A 20,493-nucleotide genomic window follows, 5' to 3' on the forward strand; every position below is an offset into this window, starting at 1 on the left:
CAAGCCCTAGCTTTACCCTCTTTTGATGAATTTCCACAAATTTTCATGTTAATTCTACCATTAAATCATGTATTAAGGTCAAGGAACTCACCTCCAATCACACCTAGTCAAAATCCCCTTCAATTTCCGTCCAATAGCTCTCAAGGTTACTCAAAAATGGTGGAAATGAGACTTGGTTCGCGGATGAAATGTCTAATAAAAACCTTCTGCCCAGGCTTATTTTCCTCTATGCGAACGCGAGGGACCTCTCGCGTTCGCGATGAAAAAAATCCACCTTTGCCAAAAATACCCTTCGCGAACGCGGACAGTACCACGCGAACGCAAAGGGCAAAAGCCCTGGAACCCAACTCCTTATACGCGAACGCGTATGCCTTCACGCGAACGCGATGACTCAACACCTGATCCTTCCGCGATCGCGAGGCCCAAGACGCAAACGCGAAGGCCAAAACACTAGTCCTAAAATTCCCTTCTACGTGTTCGCGACTCACCAACGCGAATGCGGAGACCAATTCTTCTGCAACAAAATAGCTGGAAACCTGCAATCTTCAAAGGCCAAAATTGGTCCGATTGACCATCCGAAATCATCCCGAGGCCCCTGGGACCTCAACCAATAGCACCAACCCGTCTTAAAACATCGTTCAAACTTGTTCCAATCATCAAAACACATCTAACAACGCTAAAATCATCAATTCTCACCGAATTCAAGCCTAAGTTTCTCAAAAACTTCTGAAATATGCATTTGATCAAAAACCTACCAAAACACCTCCGAATGATCTGAAATTTTGCACACATATCCAAAATCTCCTAACGAAGCTACAGTAGCTCTCGGAATCCCATTCCGACCCTCGGATCAAAATCTCACCTAACAACCGGAATTCGCCAAAATACTAACTTCGCCAATTCAAGCCTAATTCTACACCGGACCTCCGAAATAAATTCCGGTTACACTCCTAAGTCACAAATCATCTAGCGAAGCTAACCAAATCATAAAAACTCCGATCCAATCTCGTATACAAATAAGTCAACTCTTGGTCAAACCTTTCAAATTCAAAGCTTTCAACTGAACTGTTCTTTCAAATTCATTCCAAATTTTTCCTGAAACCAAAACCAACGACCTACATTAGTCATAGCACATAACACGGGGCAAGTTATGCCCGAGAACTGTCGATCAAAGTGCAAAAGCTCAGAACGACCGGTCGGGTCGTTACAGCTTCGAAATACTAAGGACCTTACCAAATTGTCGAGTAAATTGGGCATGTCGCGTATGAGCTGAAGCTACCCGTCGGGTCCAAGATTCATCCAGTTTTTCATGTCTCCCAATTGAAGAAAAAAGTTGGAAATCAAGTGGTGCCATCCATAGAACCCCTAATTTTTAACAACGATGGACAGATTTTGGTGGAACCTATGGCGATTTTGGATCGAAGGATGGTGAAAAAGAAGAATCAGGCAGATGTGGAGGTGTTGGTGCATTGGGAAAATCTATCTCCAGAAGAAGCAACTTGGGAGGACTACAATTTTCACCGTTCTCAGTTTTCCAGAGTTTCAACCTTGATAATGATGTCAAGGTTTTCAATGGGGAATGTAATGTTACGAAAGAGAAGAAGACTTCAAGATTATTATTCTTAGTTCTTTATTATGTATTGGATTCCTTAAGTTTAATAGTTTTCAGTTTAGTCTTTTCTTATTTATTATGTAGTCCCTAAAAGCTGGCATTGTTATATGTTGCCAGGTGTCTAGTTTGTTAGAGTCATTTTGCTATTTATTCCCTATATGTCAGAGTCTAGAATTATACCGAATGAAATGTCATCTTTTTCATTTTAATTCTGTCCTATTTTACATTTGTAACGATGGAAACTATATTAAAGTTGAAGTGATTTACAGACCACAAAAGAGGGGTCTGTTCCTCTACTTTCTGGAAATTCTAAAGGCAAAAAGAAAGGGAAAATTGAGAAAAGGGAGGTTCCAGATCTATAATTCTATGAAGCAAGAAAATAAGCAACTTTAACCATGCCCTTTTTGAGCTGACTCCTCTCCTATATATATTATTCAGTGCAAGGTTGTCCCTTGTCATCTTCTCTAACGGTTTGGCAGAGATTGATTCTCTTGGGATCTGGGACCACATAGTGGTCGAGGTATTTAGGTGGGCCTTTCTCTCTGTTGCTGCGCTTAGGACCTTGTGGTGTGTCGTGCTGAGTTGTTACACTGCCGCCCTCGTGGAGACGAACCTTGTCCTCAAGGTTCTGATTGGGAAACTTGTGAAGGAGATTGTTAGTGTCTTCCCATGTAGCATCCGAAATTGGGAGACCTGACCATTTAATAAGACATTGATGGATTTGTTGGCCACTACGAGAAATGGTTTTGCAGCGTAACACATCTTCTTGTAGAAGAACCAGGGAAGAGGATTGGTCCAAAAGATCAATAGGGGTGATCTGGTTAGAGGGATTCCCTAAGCACTTGCGTAGGACGGAAACATGAAACACAGGGTGAATTTTTGATGAAGGAGGCAATGCTAATTTATAGGCTACAAGACCTATCTTCTGCACAACTTGGAAGAGGCCAAAGAAGCGTCTTCTCAGTTTAGTATGGCGTTGGAGGCAAACTTAAAGTTGACGGTATGGACGATGACGGACATACACCCAATCCCGTATATCAAAAACCACTTCTCGACGACCCTTATCTGCATTGTGTTTCATACGTTCTTGGGCCCGCAGTAAATTAGCCTTCAAGGTAGCCAATACTTCATCTCGTTGTAGCAGAGAGGCAGCCACAACAGGATTGGTCGAACTATCTCGGACATACCTCAAAACAGTTGGTGGAGGTCGACCATACACTACCTCAAATGGAGTAAGTTTAGAACTATGTTGGTATGAGGTGTTATACCAAAATTCTGCCCATGGCAACAACGAAAACCACGTAGATGGAGTGTCTGAGGTAAAGCAACAAAGATACATTTCGAGGCACTTATTGAGAGCCTCCGTTTGACCATCCGACTGAGGATGGTATGCTGAACTCATAGCTAATTGAGTCCCTTGCAGCCTGTAAAGCTCATTCCAAAATTCAGAGAGGAAAAGAGGGTAACGATCTAACACAATTGTGACTGGAAAGCCATGGAGACGAATGAATTCACGGACAAACACTTCAGCAACCTTTTGACTAGTGAAATGAGAAGGTAGACCCACAAAATGGCCATATTTGGAGAGACGATCCACGATAACTAAAATAACAGTGTGCCCTTGAGAGGATGGAAGACCAGTTATAAAATCCACCGAAATGTCCTCAAAAATGACATCTGGTATTGGTAAGGGAGACAACAACCCCGCAGGCTTTAAAGTCGAGTATTTCATTTGTTGACAAGTTTGACATTCACTGACAAATTTCTGGGCATCAGCCCGCATGTTAGCCCAGAAAAAATTAGAGGAAAGTCGATGAAATGTGCGGGAAATTCCAGCGTGACCACCCATTTTCGAAGAACGGAACTCCTTCAACAACAAAGAACGCAAGTGGTCATTTTTGGGGACCACCAGTCGATTGCGAAACAATAGAAGGCCCTCTTGAAAAGCGAAATGAGGTAGCGATGCCGGGTCTTGTGCCAATTGCTGCTGCAGGGACACCATGCCAGCATCAGTTTTGTTGAAGGCTCGTAGTTGATCGATCAGAGCTAATTCAGAAACGACTAAGGATACGGCAAGAAGGGCAGGCATGCGAGACAAAGCATCTGCAGCAGAATTCAGTTTTCCTGGACGGTAGTGGATGTCAAAATCATACCCAATGAGTTTGCTTAACCAACGTTGCTGCTCCGGAGTTTGAATCACTGACTAGTCAATGATTTGAGGGGTTGCTAATCAGTGATAATGATGAATCGACGTCCCAGCAAATACTGCCGCCATTTTTGCACAGCCTGTGTTATGGCGAACATTTCCCTATTGTAAGTAGAAGCGGCTTGCATCCTTGAAGAGAGCTTTTGACTGAAGAAAGCAATAGGATGCCCCTCCTGTGAGAGTACTGCACCAATACCCGTCCCCGAGGCATCCGTTTCAACTGTGAATGTCTTGGAGAAATCAGGAAGAGAGAGGATGGGAACTGAACTCAAAGCCTGCTTGAGCTTGTTGAAGGCAGTCAAGGCAACATCGGACCATAAGAAGGAATCCTTCTGTAAAAGGTCGGTGAGAGGGGAGGCTAATTGGGCATACCCTTTGACAAAACGACGGTAGTAGCCCGTCAATCCCCAAAACCCCCGGACATCCTTAACTGAAGAAGGTATCGGCCAGGTAAGAATTGCAGCTATTTTTTCTGGATCAACCTGAAGCCCCCCCGAAGACAAAATATGTCCCAAGTAAGCAATTGAAGATTGTCCAAATTGACACTTCGAACGCTTGACAACTAGTGCATTTTGCGCAAGGTGTCAAAGACATAGCGAAGGTGAGATAAATGAGCATCCCATGACTGACTATATACTAAAATGTCGTAAAAAAAAACTAGTACAAACTGCTGAAGGAATGGCTTGAAAATGGAGTTCATTGTTGCCTGAAAAGTAGAGGGGGCATTCGAAAGCCCGAACGGCATGACAGTAAACTCATAATGGCCCTCGTGAGTTCAAAATGTTGTTTTCTCAATATCTGGAGGGTGAAGCCGAATTTGATGATATCCGGCCAAAAGATCCAACTTGGAAAAGAAGCGGTCATTATGAAGCTCATCAAATAGTTCATCCACAGTTGGGATAGGAAATCTATCTTTCACGGTGATTGAATTTAGAGCCCGATAGTCTACACAAAAATGCCATGTCCCGTCTTTCTTCCGAACCAAGAGAACAGGGGATGAATACGGACTCGAGCTAGGGCAAATGACACCGCTTTGCAGCATTTCGGAGACTTGGCGCTCAATTTCAGCTTTTTAAAAGTGTGGGTACCGATATGGACGTACATTGATGGGACTAGCTCCGGGTAATAATGGGATGTGATGGTCTTGACCTCGAGATGGAGGAAGTGAAGTTGGAGGTTGAAAAACATCTGTGTATGACTCAAGGAGGGAAGATAAATCAAGGGGGTAATCCAATTGGTTGGTGGGATTGGGGGAGTGAAGGTCGAGACGCAAAATGTATGAAATTGAATCAGTCTGCGAAAAACGACGAAGAGTGGAAACATTGATTTGAGTAGGAGAAGAAATAGGATCACCCCTCCAACGAATGCGTCTGCCAGAAATTATGAATTCAAAAATACGGTTGACATAGTCTGTAAGACTAGGACCCAAGGTGGCCAACCAGTACACTCCCAAGACCAAATCTGAGCCACATAAATCAACGGCAAAAAAAGTGGTAGAAAAGGAATACCCCTGAATCGTTATTGGGACCTCATAAATCACACCTAGGCAGCTTAAGGTCTGTCCATTTCCTACTAGAACAGAAAATGCCGAAGCTGGCTCCACTGGTAGTTTGAACTTTTTAGCGCTCCTGGGATGCATAAAATTGTGAGTGCTTCCTCCATCAATGAGAACTTGAACTGGATTGCCTTTGACAACAGCAGTAAAATGGAGAGTAGATGGGCTCAACCCACCGGCAAAAGCATGAAGACTGATTGTTAATAAGGATGGGCTCTCAAGAGGAGTATCTGGTTGAGGTGAATCCGAAGGTGGAGGAGAGTTGTCGAAAATGGTGTCATCAGTAGGATCGTCCTCAGGCAAGAGGAGAAAAAGTTGTGGCTGAGAAGAACAACGATGACCTTTCTGATATTTTTCATCACAATTAAAACAAAGGTTAAGTTCCCGTTTGCGTTGTATTTCTGCCTGTGTAAGTTTTTTGAAAGGAACGCGACCTACACCCGGTAAAGAAGCAGACGGAGAGTGAGAAGAAAGAGAAGGGGGCTGGTTCAATTTAGGATATGGTGTGGTTTGGTGGGTAGGGGAGAAAACTGGTGGTTTGCTAAACGAAGTGGGCCGGGGTGAAGACTTGGGTTAGGCCATGTGCTTCTGCTCCTGTAAAAATGCCAGCCCAATGGCTTCGTTCAAATCTACTGGGCGAAAAGACAGCACATCTGCTTTAATATCTGGGTGAAGCCTAGAAGTGAAGCAATGTTTCAGCATCGGCGGGGACATCTCCGTCGTCCGATTGGCCAGTTTTTCGAACTGTGATAGATAGTCATGGACAGAGGTTGTCATTTGCAATTTGGCGAGTAAACTCTCGGGTGCCTCCAGTGATTTAGTGCCAAAGCGATGCACTACAGCTTTGAGGAAGTAAGACCACCCACATAACTGGCGATTTCGGTACATCCACTGGTACCATTCCCTGGCCTCTCCCTCTAGAAAGAAGGAACAGAGTTCCAAGCGATCCTCATCGGCAACATGATACCTGTCAAAATATTGATTAGCCCGGAGGGTCCAATTCTCCGCGTTGATTCCGTCAAATTTAGGTAAATCGATTGGAGCTGGTTTGTCGCGTTTGAAAGGCAAAAATTGTTGGTGGGCGAGTGGGAAGATTTGGTGTTGTGGTTGTTGGGGAAGAGTGGAGGTTGGGAAAGATGCAGAATATGGTTGTTGGGAGAAGGTGGGAACAGGGGATGGTGAAGAGTATTGTGGTTGGTAAGAAGCGTGGGGTGGAGGAGTAGAGGAAGAACTTGGATTTGATGCTGTAGGGTTGATGGTGGTCAGTGGTGGTACCGGCGGTGGTGGGCGGAGAGATGCTAGTTGAGAAATAATGTCATGAAGGACAGTCTGCATCGACTCCATACTCTTAGTGTGTGAGGCAGAATCAGCTTGGAGCTGCTTGACAGCTTCATCAAGGGATTTCAACCTGGTATTGTGAGCTCCGTCACCCATTTAGAGAGGAAGGTTCAATGAAAGCACCAAATGTAACGATGGAAACTATATTAAAGTTGAAGGGATTTACAGACCACAAAAGAGGGGTCTGTTCCTCTACTTTCTGGAAATTCTAAAGGCAAAAAGAAAGGGAAAATTAAGAAAGGGGAGGTTCCAGATCTATAATTCTATGAAACAAGAAAATAAGCAACTTTAACCATGCCCTTTTTGAGCTGACTCCTCTCCTATATATATTATTCAGTGCAGGGTTGTCCCTTGTAATCTTCTCTAACGGTTTGGCAGAGATTGATTCTCTTGGGATCTGGGACCACATAGTGGTCGAGGTATTTAGGTGGGCCTTTCTCTCTGTTGCTGTGCCTAGGACCTTGTGGTGTGCCGTGCTGAGTTGTTACAACATTCTTCTTGATTTTACTTGCCTACCCGTTACAATGTAATCCAGAATTGACATGTCCTCCTTAATAAAACAGTTATTTGGGGATAAAAGAATTTGGTGCCAACTATAATATTTATTATTCTAGAAGATAAATTTATTTCAAGAACGACTCTTGTCACGGTAGCAAAGACTAAGAGATAGCAAGTCATCTCAAGGATGACTGTTGTCACTGTAGCGAGAAAGCGAGTCATCTTTTCCTCTATACAGAGGTTCTTGTTTTGGGTTCTGGAAAAGAGGTTCTTGGTTTTTGTTTTAAATTTCGGGAAAGAAACGGTTCTATATTTATAATACAACCAGTCAAACTTATGTCGGTTTGATGCAAATCTTTTTTTTTTAATTGTCGAAAAAGGAGAAATTTTATTTTGGGTGAGACTCACCCAACAAAAGTTGTAGAGGCCACCCTCTATATTTGACAAGTGTGATTGTGGGCCCATTTACTGACATTGACTTATAAATAAGGTGAATTGATGGAATGTGGGCCACCTAAAGGATTAGATATGGAGTAAATAGAAATAAAAGTAAATTGAATTGTTGTCCCACGTAAAAGCCACAATCTCCATCTGAATTGAATTAAAGAATCTGAACACTTAAAAATAAGAGCTTTTCGGGTTTCCCACTTGAAATAACTCCCAAAACAAAATTTGTTCTTAAACACCGTTTCCTCATGGGTATTAATCTAAAAACCGTTCTGAATTATTAGTTATTTAAATAACCTTTAGTAATAATAATTTGACGTTACTTTGTAATTAAAATGCATAAGGAGCAAAATTTTGATATAATTAAGAAAATAACTGTTGATTTCCAAGTATACATCCAAGTTCTAGCACGCCGTCAACTTCAAGTTGCAAAACACGTTTTGATAACCTCACATATACTAGCTCAGTTATAATTATCTCTTTAAACAGTAATTATGTTAGTTTGTCCAAAATATTATTTTTAAATAAAATAAATTTTATTAGAAAACTGCACAATCGTAGTATAATTTATTCAGGCACATGGCCTTAAGGGAAATATGCATGAAAATCCGAATTACGAAAATTAAAAACTAAAACTTATTAAGAAAAACCCAAAAATGAAAAAATAAACAAATGGAGAAGCAATAGTGTATACCAATTTCGATTTTCTCTATAATCAAATCAATAGAAATGACTGTCTTTAGCCTTCAGGTTTATAACAGTAAAAAATTAAATTAATTGGACAAAACTCAAGCGTTTTTAATCCAAAAAGCAATAAGTTAAGATGCACAAATTATAAATTTTAGTTTGTTTTGAGTTATTTTAACTTAAAAGCAATTTTAACACTTAAAAGCACTTGACTTAAAATTACTTTTAAGTTTATCAAACACTAAAACAAGTCATAAACTGCTCTAAGTTGAATTGACAAGCCTTTAAGTCAATTCAAATTTGACTTAAAAACGCCGTTAGAGCATATTGTGGAGGTTTGAAACCGCCGCTAAACATAAAATAAACTACCGCGATAACATATTTTTTTTGTAGTGATTATAACATCCTCTTAATGATAAAAATTTATATTAATCTTATTTTAATTTTATAGTAAATAATATTTTTATAATGATCTTACAGGTTAAACATGGTAGCAAATGAATCAAGATGCAAAAGTACTCAATGCTAGTGACCACACTTTTGTATTTCTGTATCAAATGAGGAATATTTTATTGACAAATTATGTATAATATATTTTATATCTATTTATATCAATGAACAACCTCTAAAGGTTCATTTTTAAAGCTTTTGTAAGTTAAGATGGTTTTGAAAAGATACGAACTTTGATGATGAAAAAGAAGAAGAAGACAGGTATATACAAAATTATAATATTACGTTTGGTGGTGATCAGCAAATTATGGTAACTAAGGAGGGACATGGCTTTCACATTTTTCTATCCACTCATTTCTCTAGTGCAATATCTATTTAACTATCTATTTATTGAATATATGAGTGGGAGTGGGTTCCACATCAAGAATAAAATTACTTTTTCTTCTTAATTTATTTAAATTTAACCAATGTCAGAAAACGAGCCCCACAATCACACTTGTCAAATATAGATGGTGGCCTCATATAACTTTTGTTGGGTGAGTCTCGCCCAAAATAAAATTTCTCATCGAAAAAGTAACTGTTTTTATTACTCCCAAAGTTTCTCTTGGCCTACCTATTGCAGATCTGCATAGTATCTTTTTTTTTTTTTTTATAACAATTTCGATAGATTAAATGTGGGTGGGGGGGGAGGGGAGAGAATAACACTGGCCTACTTGTCAATAATGCAACAGAATAATTATTGAACTCACTGCCAAAATAATAACCTCAAGTCATACTCTAAAGCTTTCGGAAATAGAGTTCTATCCACAAACTAAATATCCTAGTTTTACGTGTTTTATAGGAGAATCCAAGAGGAAGTTTTCTGTATCTCGAAGTTGTTTAGAAAGCGTATGCAAACTTTTTTTTTTAAAGAAGAAAAGATACGATTTTCTTATGAAAAATCAACTCCGCACTTTTCCATATTTTTCTCCTTTTTTATTGTGCAGTAACTTCTTTATAGATAGCTCCCCCTATATTTGGGGCATTTACATCTACACCCCTGCTTTTTAGGTCACGTTTTAACTTATGCTTGCTTTGCAAGAAAATTGCAAGCGTATCCGCTTTTTCGCGTAACTTCAGCATATATGGCTGAAGTAGCAAAGGCAATCACGCAAAACTTCAGCATTCTAGTAGACGGACCTGAAGTAGCAAGTGTGCTGAACCAAGTGTGCTGAAGTTTTTGTTTGTAATTGTTGAACTTAAGCATAGTAGCTGAAGTTTTATTCTCTATTTGCTGAAGTTTTTGTTTGTAATTGCTGAACTTAAGCATATTAGCTGAAGTTATGTTCTCTATTTGCTGAAGTTTTTGTTTGTAATTGCACTAAATAAGCTTAAGTTTTTTTGTCCTGGATTCATTAGTTTTGTCATTAAGCTTTCAAAAACATCAGTAGAGGATGCTGAAGTTATTTAGTTCATTTATAAAAGCTTCAGCACTAAATAAGCTGAAGTTTTTTTATCCTGGATAAGATTTTTGAAAAACTTCAGCAGAAGATGCTGAAGTTATTTAGTTCATTTGTAAAAACTTCAGCACTAAAAGCTGAAGTTTTTTTGTCCTGGATTAATTAGTTTTGTCATAAAGCTTTTTCAAAAACTTCAGCAGAAGATGCTGAAGTTATTTAGTTCATTTGTAAAAACCTCAGCACTATATAAGCTGAAGTTTTTGAAAAAGCTTTCTAACATACTAGATAAATAATCAGATTGCCAACAGTATCTAAATCATAAATTTTGGAAATAATAAACGTGAAAAGAACAGAATTATCATTGTCTACTAACTTACGTACGTGGAAATATTCACAAATTATTGTCTACTGACTACGTAATTATTTATAATTTATTTTTAAATAATCTGATAAACATATTTATGGCAATCATCCCATGAACTGATGTTTCATAGCAGCACCAACAGCAGCAGAAGAAAGAAGAAGAAGAAAACGAAGGAGGAGAAGGAGGAGGAGAAAGGGGGCTGAAGTTGTTTAAAAAGTGGGTACAAGTTAAAACTTTTAAAAAAAATGGGTATAGGTTAAATGGGGCCGACCAAATAAGGCGCCCCGTGCAATTTTTACCTTATTTTTTCTATATGAGTTGGGTCAGCCCACATAGGGCGACCCAACACCAAAACCCAATATCTAATAAACTTAAATTATGAAAGTAAAAAAATATTCTCATACTGATATAAATTTATTTAAGCTGCTCAAAATGACAAGGAAATATCTCCAAAAAATAACAAGCTGAAATAGAAGATTTAACTGTTAAGCTCTTGATTCTTATTAGTCTACATAGCTGTTATAGAAGGGTAATTTTACAAAGGGCGTACTGCGATGAAGATAAATGTTGCTTTTATAGGAAAAAAACTGTTATAAAAAGGTAGTAAAATATAACATAAAATGTCATTTTAGAGAAAAATTTGACTTTTATAATAAATGACTGTTATATATGAATACTGTTATAAAGAAATCACGCTGTACTTCGAGATGGCTCACTTAACTGGGGGAATACAGTTGGCAAGAAATGGAACTGTCTTAGACTTATATGTCATTATTAAAACTATCACACGTCTGCAACTAGCTTCTATTTAATCCATCAAAATTTGAACTATAAGGAGGTATAGCTAATAGAAAATCTGTATCATTAGAATATAGAACAAGACATTTTTTTTTTCTCCATACAAAAAACAAGGCTACTACTCTTTTTCTCAAAGCAATAGTACAAAATGGACAGTACAACAATAACTACGTTTCAGTCGCAAAACTAGCAGAGAACTGGCAATCGACTGAAATTTAAAGAGTCCTAATAACAGACATCACTTTTTCAGGATCAACTTTTTGTGACTCAACTCTCAGTTAGCTGCTTTCAATGTGTTTCCAATGTCAAGCACAAAACGATACTTCACATCCGATTTCAGAAGACGATCCAAAGCTGTATTCACATACTCCATGGGCACAACTTCGACATCTGGTGTAATATTATGCTTTGCCGCGAAATCAACCATCTCTTGAGTCTCTTTCATCCCTCCTATGCAACTTCCAGCCACTAGCTTCCTTCCTGTTTTCCACATTATATATACTTTAGTCTCATTTTAATTCAAAACAATATTGTCAAGCCATGAAATCAGCCACTGATACTTATATCAGGGTAGGCTGCCTACATCGCACCCTCTTGGGCTGCGACCCTTCCCCGGACCCTGCATAAACGGGGCATGTTTCGTGCACCGGGCTGCCTTTTAGCGCATAAAAAAGCTATATATGGACAGAACTAGTGAAGTTATATGCTTACCCAAAAGTAGAGGAAACACTGGCAACTCCACTGGTTTTTCTGGTGCACCAACCATAACAAGCTTACCATGAGATTTCAATAAGCTAAGCAATGGAAGAATAGGGTGAACTGCAGAAACAGTGTCAATTATCCCATCCAATGTGCTCATTGCAGCCTGTTCATATTAAATGAATACACGAAAGGTTAGCCTCCTTTATTCTGCAATAGAGTTTAAGTTATATACACTAACAATTAGAAAAGATTTTTTACACTATCTATTTTCCGAGTTACCATAGTGTAAAATTTTTGACATGATAGTATAAATTCTTTACACGTTTTGAATGCACGAAATATAAACTCTTAACACTATCATTCAAATTAGGAATGTCCAAGTTATATTCACCTGCATCTGCTCAGTATCGCGGCTAATCAAGAAAGCGTCTGCACCCAAACGTTCAATTGCTTCTTGCTTCTTACTAACAGATGTACTGATCACAGTTACCTTAGTTCCAAAAGCCTTAGCGAATTTCACAGCCATATGACCAAGACCACCAAGACCAACAACACCAATGTGCATTCCAGGCTTATCAAGTCCAAAATATTTCAATGGACTATAAGTTGTGATCCCAGCACATAACAGAGGAGCAGTTTCCATTGGCAAATTCTCAGGCCAATGAACTACAAAATGCTCATCAGAAACCATGATATCGGAGTAACCTCCGAATGTAAGGGTCCCGTCTGTGTTATAGCCGTTATAAGTAGGGATTTGACGAGGACAGTAATTCTCGAGATCATTGTCACAATTTTCGCATTTGCGACATGATCCTACCATGCATCCAACACCTACTTTGTCTCCAACCTTAAATTTCTGCACCTTGCTACCAACCTCAGTTACAACACCAACAACCTCATGCCTGTAATAATATTTGAAATTAGTGACACTTATTATTATATAGATTCTACACATGTTCTGCTAAATTGTAACCTAATACTTCAAACCGTTCATAAATCAGAATTTCATGTAGCAACAACAACAACAACGACCCAGTGAAATCCCACTAATGGGGCCGGGAGGGTAGTGTGTACGCACACTTTACCCCTACCCGAGGGGTGGAGAGGCTGTTTCCGTAAGACCCTCGGCCAAAATTTCATGTAGAATTATAGAATTTACATGTCATTTGAAATAGCCTCTTGCAGAAATGTAAGGTAAAGCTGCGTATCAGATTTTTGTGATCCGGTTCTTTCCCAGACCCGGACCCCACACATAGCGGGAGGTTAGTGCACCACGCTGTCCTTTTTACATGTCATTTGACCCAAAAAAAAAAGAAGGAAAAATAAAATCTTACCCAGGTACAATGGGATACTTGCTGTTACCCCATTCATTCTTGAGTTGATGAAGATCAGAGTGACAAATTCCACAATACATAACTTTAAATTGCACATCTTTTTCACCAGTCAACCTGTTCCCATTTAATACAAAAACTCCCACATTCAGCAACTATCATCAAAATTACAAAAAAAAAAAAAAAAAAATCATAAGGAAGTTTTTTTAGACAAGAATCTAAAATTGCACACCTTCTTGAAAAATTGAAAGGAGAAAGAACACCAGATGTGTCTCTAGCTGCCCATCCAAATGCCTTAATTGGGTGCTCATTCTCGTATGATTTTGCCATTTTAAAGTATTATATATTTCTGTGTACAAGAAAATTTATGTTGTAATAGTAGATTGATAGAATTAATAGTAGAAGATTATGATAGCAAAGTGAAAATGTTACGATCCCTATATATAGGATTTTGAGTGTATGATAGATGACGTGATCGATGAGGTGGGCGAAGGAGGAGATGACGTGGAACAATTAATAACATCAACAAATCAGATTTTGCCTTCTCTTTACGTGATCGATTAGGTGGGCGAAGGGTGTAGAGTATTCTTCTATCCCTTTTTACAGGACTTTTTGTTTTATTTTAAAGCATTTCACATTAATTTACACCATTTCTGCGGAGTGATAATATATCGTTACATATAATTTTATACTTTAAGATGTAACTTGCTTTAAAAAATTGAAATTTCATGTATATTTTCTTGATTAAACGAAGTTCAAAATTTTATATACAAAAAATTATTTTTCCCTATTTATGCAGTATATTATTTTAAAGAAGGACATTCAGTTGAACTCACTTTGTTCAAGCTAACTTCTCCATTGCCAAACACCAGTTTTAAGTAAGTAGAGTCGGCTATATAGTCGACCTTCTCTATAACACCCTCGTTTGTTCCGATTTTTTTATTTTTATAGTGAATGACCGATATATACACCTATAACAGTATTTGACGTTTAAATATTTGTTGGTTGTTATAGATAAAGATTATCCAAAAATCAATTATTTTTACTTTTTTAATGTTATATATAACAGATAAGAAGACTATTCAAATTTAAAATCTCAAAAAATATGCATATTTTACTAGTTAAATATTGAAGAAAGCTAATTCATTAATTATTAATAAATTCATAACTAAACGTAATAAAGATTTCAACTCTAAGGCACACATTTTAAAGCTACCTAAAAAAATAAATTTTTTCAAGATTGGTGGATGAACTTTGTAATTGTAGCTTGTTTCGTAGATTTTCATTCTCTTACTAGCGATATAACGATTGAAACTTGAATTGGCGCGTGTCCAAATTTTCAGCAAAAGGATATCCGATAGCTTTCCCTTGAAAACAATCTAAGCGCTTAACAGTTAAATCTTTTGTCTAAATATTTTTTAAATTTGTCCAATGGAAAAGATATCATGTACAAATCTTAAATCTTATGCAAGATACAAATTTTATTCAATGAAAAGATTGCGTGCATATTTTTAGAATTACTATTAGTAATCGTAAAGATTTTATATTATATAGAGGGGTATTTTACAAAGAGCATTCTGTTATAAATATGACTGTTGTTGTTATAGGTAAAAAGCTATTATAGAGAGGTAAAATATAACTTAAAAATCGATTTTGAAATTTTTTTAACTTTTATACTGAATGACTATTATATAGGGATTGTTGTTATAGAGGTATGACGCTATAAACTTTTGTTGACCATTATACAAAATTTCGCTTAAATTTCTCAAAAAGAACAAAGTTTATAGAAGAAACTAACAGACGTCATGTACAAATATGACAAAATTTAAGTTGGTAGTGGCTAAAGAAGAGCCACGAAGATAATGTGAAAGTATACAATTAGAAGAACGAATATAGTGTGAAATTTGGACAGCTTGATTATATTGTTGCAATTTCCTTGTGTCAAATTGTGACGGATTATAAACATTCCCATTTTAAAGTCGTTTATGTTATGGAGTCAATGGAGTCAAACACTCTACGTTATTCTTTTCATCTATATAAGTTTTAGTGGATAAATTATCTGGTACAAATAAGAAATAACATGTACTCCATGCAATTAGTCAGAGGGCACACAAACGACACTATTATTTTTAAAAAAGTTATTTGTGTTAGAAGTATATATTAAGGATTAAAATAGTACAACTTTTATGCCTTACGTACTCCTATTTAATGATTTTCTCATATTATTATGTCCAGCTCTGTTTCCTTGTTCATTATATCGACAGGAGTTATGATAAAAAGTTGACAGTCAATGTTATCAACTGATATTGATAATTATATGTGGTGCTAGATTTTTCCTTTTTAAGCTCCGATCCCACATACAACGACGACAACAACAATAACTATCCAGTGAAATCCCACCAGGTGAGGTCTGGGGAGGGTAATGTGTACGCAGACCTTACCCCTACCCGATAGGACAGAGAGGCTATTTCCGATAGACCCTCGGCTCGATCCCACATACAACGACGTTGAACATTAATAACTTTTAAAGTCGGTGGATCCAAAGGGGAATCTTTTCTTTTTTGGATGAAATTTAAGTTTGAAAACAAATGATGGCTGCTACCACCTCCTCAAATTTCAGCTTATTTCTCACTTTCTTTCGAAATCTCCATAACTTGTTATTCCTCTTTTTTTTTTCTCCATGTTCATATTACAGTCAGATCTCTGTATACAGGGGCGAATTTACATGGATTCAAGCGATGTCACGGGACATCGCTTCGTCGAATTATTTTATTATTTATATATATAAAAATAGTAAGTAAAACAGAAATACAAGATAAAAATATTAAAAGTGACACCATTTGCAACTAAAAGCTTAGTAGTCTAGTTCAAAAATTCAAAACAAACGAGAAGTGTTATAAAGAAGTTTGACTGTATCTATATATAAAGAAGGAAAAAATGTTTGTAACTTTTAAGTTGTATATACTCATACACGTGCATTGATTTTCTTTGTTTCATTCGTGTAATTGAAGAAAGAAAAGAATTACGATAGTAGAAAAATTCTGTTCAGAAGACAAGAGCCATAACCTAGAAAACTACATACCATTGAACTCCTAAATTGCTTTTCGACTTTTTTATTGGTTAAACCACCTATTTAACAACTTTGTGTATTTGGGTTAATAAATTCATTAAATTTGTACATGCATTAAATTTAAAAGTCAGTTATTAGCATTCGTCGTATTAACATCTAGAACTAATAAAGTTGAAATCCTGACTCCGCCTTTACGAGTCTCCCTTCCTTTTTATGTGACATTATTTTTTTTATTAATCCATTTCAAAAAGAATTTAACTTTTTATACGTAAAATTTTTTAATTTTATATTTTTCATTTTACTTTTATTTATAACTATATCCATATAATGGAATGTTTAAAATCACTAACTCCAAAAGTTTTGTTTGTTTTAAACTCTATGTACAGTAAAACGACACCACATAAATTAGAAAGAAGGCTGAGTATATATTAGTTTATCATTTGACTTAGACTTGAGCTTGTTGTGGGTTGTGTGTTCCGACCAAACGCACACGCAAGTATACGCGGTCGTCAAGTAATAAAGTGATTAAAAGTCGGATGTCGAACCCGCGAGGACTTGTGATTAACTATTAACTAAATTAGACTATCCTAATTATCTAAACAAGAATTAAACCCAAAGGTAGTGATGTTAAAGTAATTAAACGGAAAAAAATAACTAATGAACTTTAAACAAAGGAAGAGCAGATTTTTATATTATCAATGTGATAAAAACGATCTAGGATTGTGGGCTATCTAACATTCCTATTGTGTTCTTCAATCGAATTGACTAACTAATTTATCTAGTTTATTGGTCAACAGGGTTAATATTGCTCATAAGAATCTGTCGAGTTCTTACGCGCCTATTCAAGCTAACCTAACCCCTATATATCTATGGAGTTAGAATCAACAAGAGCACTTTTATAATTCCTGTAAATAAACCAGGCAAGGCAATTAGGTATATGTCTATCCTAACCGCGAACCCATTCCCCGATGCCTAGGTTCAAGAACTTGCTCTACTCAATCCTACATGCAATCTAGAATTTCCACTTTCGAGTTCAATTCTAGATTCGTAGATAGTATTCAATTGGTGATCAAGAAATCTAATAATTAAGTGCAGGATTGAATAAATAAACTAATTGATATATCACTATATCAAACTCAATATTCGAATAACAATAGTCATGCAATAACCACAACCCTAGAACGTGGAGTTTAGCTCCACATAGACATGGTAGCCAAACAACAAATCATACAAAGAAACATAAAAATTACTAAGTTTGGGGGAAGAAAATATGAAACCCGGCCTCTATGGCGGCTATGTGCTTGTGTTTTCCTCTAAAAAACGTCTCTCCTCCTCAAAATAGGTTTAGGTTGGCTTTTATATGAGTTGGGGCATCTTAGGGTCGAATAATCGAGTCCCGATCGAAATAGGACATGTTCACGTTTTCAGCATCCAGGGCAGCGTGGAGCGCTGGCCCTGGCGCTCAACTTTTTAGCATTCTATTTTGAGCGCCACAGGTAGCGCCCCATGCTGCCTGTGGCCCTCAAATGTGCACTTTTGCCTTTTCTTCCCGTTTTTGCTCCATTTCGCGTGCTTTCGTCCCAAATCACATCCGAATTATTCCTACACATAGAAATACCACAAATTAGCACAAATCATTATATTATACATCCGAAATCTACGAGACATGAGCACAATGTGAGGCAATATACTTCAAAATATGCATACTTTAAGCCGAATATCAACACCCCACACTTACACGTTGCTCGTCCTCGAGTCAACCAATAAATAACTCTATCTTTGAGCACTCTACACCGATGACCATGGTTGATATTAACAATTAAACTCTAGCATATGCAATCACCACACACTTCCCTTTAACTTATGCCATACTTCAAAAACAATCAAACAAAGACAACATGCGCATAACAATCATGGCCTCACAAACCGACTCATCACAATATACTCGTGGCTTGAACACCCAACATCGTAGAGAAAGCTAATAATGTTACCTATCCCTCGTAAAACCATGTGACCTCACAACAAAAGGAAAGAGAGTAAGTTGAATCCACACATCCGAACTCAATATGGTTTGAGGACTCACTTGTATATAAAAGAAATCTCTCACTCTCACAAAGAAGTCACATGCATGCAATTGGTACCATAGGCTTGCCCTTAATGTAAATCTTTACTAATATAAGCTCGCTCGATCTAAAATCAATTAAGACTTTTTCATGGTTGTAATGTGGGCTAAGGGATGGGTAGGATATATTTTAGGAATAATGGCTAACCCTCCTAAGCACTTTAACACATCATATAATTACTTTGAGCGCATATTCTTCAATCCCAACTTCAATTTCACAACTCACTCCAAACAATGTTCCCTCATTCTTTAAACACTATCATCATTTACACTCCACTAGCAAGAATAAGATATCAATTTATTCATCTAAATTTTTCTTTCTCTTTTTTAAGATATTTTTCTTTTTCAATTTCTGCTAGTGGTGTATTATTTTTACAAAATAAGTGCACCCTTCTTTCATTCATTAGTTCCACTCAAAAGCCGCCCCCCATTTAGTCCCTTTTTACTTCTTTTAGCGTTCATTTTTACAATTAAAGTACTTTAAGAGGTAAAAGGATCAAAACAATGTCAATTAAGAAAAAAAGGGTATAGGATCGTAATGTGGGTGCCAAATAAAAGTCTATAGGATCAAAAGGGTTAATTAGGGATAGCTTTTATTTGTGTAAGAAATAAGCTCAACAAGATCAAAGAAAGCCTAAAATCATTTCTCAAACCGAGCATCACCTAAAATTTTGCTTCAACTCACATACCGAGCAAGTTCTAGACACAAGTACAATAACATGGACTATACAAAAACCTCACCATACATGGCACATGACTCACTAAGGACGATCCTATTCCGACTCTTGGACAGTCGCGCTTGCATTTTGGACAATGTTTATAATCCTGTCCACCGCCATCTTTAGCTTCATGTTCTTTGTTCCTCTCTGGTTGAGCATATTAATAATGATTGTTGAGTCAAGTTCAAGAGCAAAATCAGTATTTTAATTGGTTGCACCATTTCCCTTCAAACTCAGCGGCTAAGGCTTTGTCCATATTGTTGTTGTCGCAAATAACAGGCATAGCAAAGGCCATGATACAATCACCATTACCATCTCTGATTATGCCTCCTATGCCAGCTTTCCCACTCTCCTTTATGTAACTACCATTACATTAACTTTGATAGTGTCATATAAAGGAGGTTGTCATTAAACGTGTTTCCAGGTATGCATAGGTCTCATCTTTTCTACTCTGCTGCATAGAGTAGGCCATTGAAGTAAGGCATCTCCATTAGGCATCAACTTAGCAATAATAGACTTGATAGTCCATATTACTTGATATTTAATTATGCTGAGTTGAAACTTCTTCTGTATGCCATATCTACATGCTTCTCTGTTTCCGTACTTCCCAGCATATGATAGTTGTTGCAACTTGTCGAATCAATCCATGAACACTGTTGTATGTTTTTTTTCTTCCCACCACGTATTGAAGATTGCAGAAACAGGGGCCTGTTGGTGCCTAATTCCCAGTGGATTGCCAATTGCATTCTATATATACATTGCTGCTTCACTGTCCATGAACACATGTTACATGGTCTCTACATTTGGAAAACTACAACAAGAGCATCTGGATGTGACGTTAGTACCAAACCTACCAGTCATGTCATCAAAAGGAAATTTTCTTTTAAAAAATCTCCAAGTTAGGAATGACATTTTAAAGGGAATAGAGTTATGCCAAACCTTCCTTAAGAATTCATTTTTCTGTTTTTTCGATCTAATTAAATGCCAGGCAAATTTTGTTAGAAAAAAGATCCCTCCAGACCACTACCAAAATTCATAATGTAATCAGTAATATAGGAAGGTAGAACCTGGTTTAAGCTGTTGATGTCCCATTGCCCATTGTGAATGAAGCTATTTACTTGAGTTTTTGCAGATTTCCTAGTTCCTTGAGACAGG

At 37.2% G+C, this 20,493-nt stretch overlaps 1 protein-coding gene across 1 annotated transcript; it reads right to left on the reverse strand.

The window, feature by feature from the left end:
* Positions 1–11,435: 11,435 nt before the first annotated feature.
* Positions 11,436–13,837, reverse strand: LOC109220179 (8-hydroxygeraniol dehydrogenase-like). Its single transcript, XM_019384641.1, has 5 exons — positions 13,660–13,837; positions 13,431–13,544; positions 12,488–12,998; positions 12,106–12,259; positions 11,436–11,874 (listed from the first exon to the last, which is right to left on the reverse strand). The coding sequence occupies exons 1-5, from the start codon at positions 13,755–13,757 to the stop codon at positions 11,669–11,671; spliced, it is 1,083 nt and encodes a 360-aa protein (XP_019240186.1). The 5' UTR covers positions 13,758–13,837; the 3' UTR covers positions 11,436–11,668.
* Positions 13,838–20,493: the final 6,656 nt, after the last annotated feature.

This window comes from Nicotiana attenuata, unplaced genomic scaffold (genome assembly GCF_001879085.1).
Source record: "Nicotiana attenuata strain UT unplaced genomic scaffold, NIATTr2, whole genome shotgun sequence".
In the NCBI taxonomy this organism is placed as follows: domain Eukaryota; kingdom Viridiplantae; phylum Streptophyta; class Magnoliopsida; order Solanales; family Solanaceae; genus Nicotiana; species Nicotiana attenuata.

Bases quoted from the DNA above. Each gene is read 5' to 3' on its own strand.
- LOC109220179 (XM_019384641.1), bottom strand. From the start codon at position 13,757: ATGGCAAAATCATACGAGAATGAGCACCCAATTAAGGCATTTGGATGG. The intron at 13,545-13,659 runs GTGTGCAATTTT...AAATGGGAACAG, and splicing joins CCTTTCAATTTTTCAAGAAG to GTTGACTGGTGAAAAAGATG. The intron at 12,260-12,487 runs GTGAATATAACT...TAATATGAACAG, and splicing joins GCGATACTGAGCAGATGCAG to GCTGCAATGAGCACATTGGA.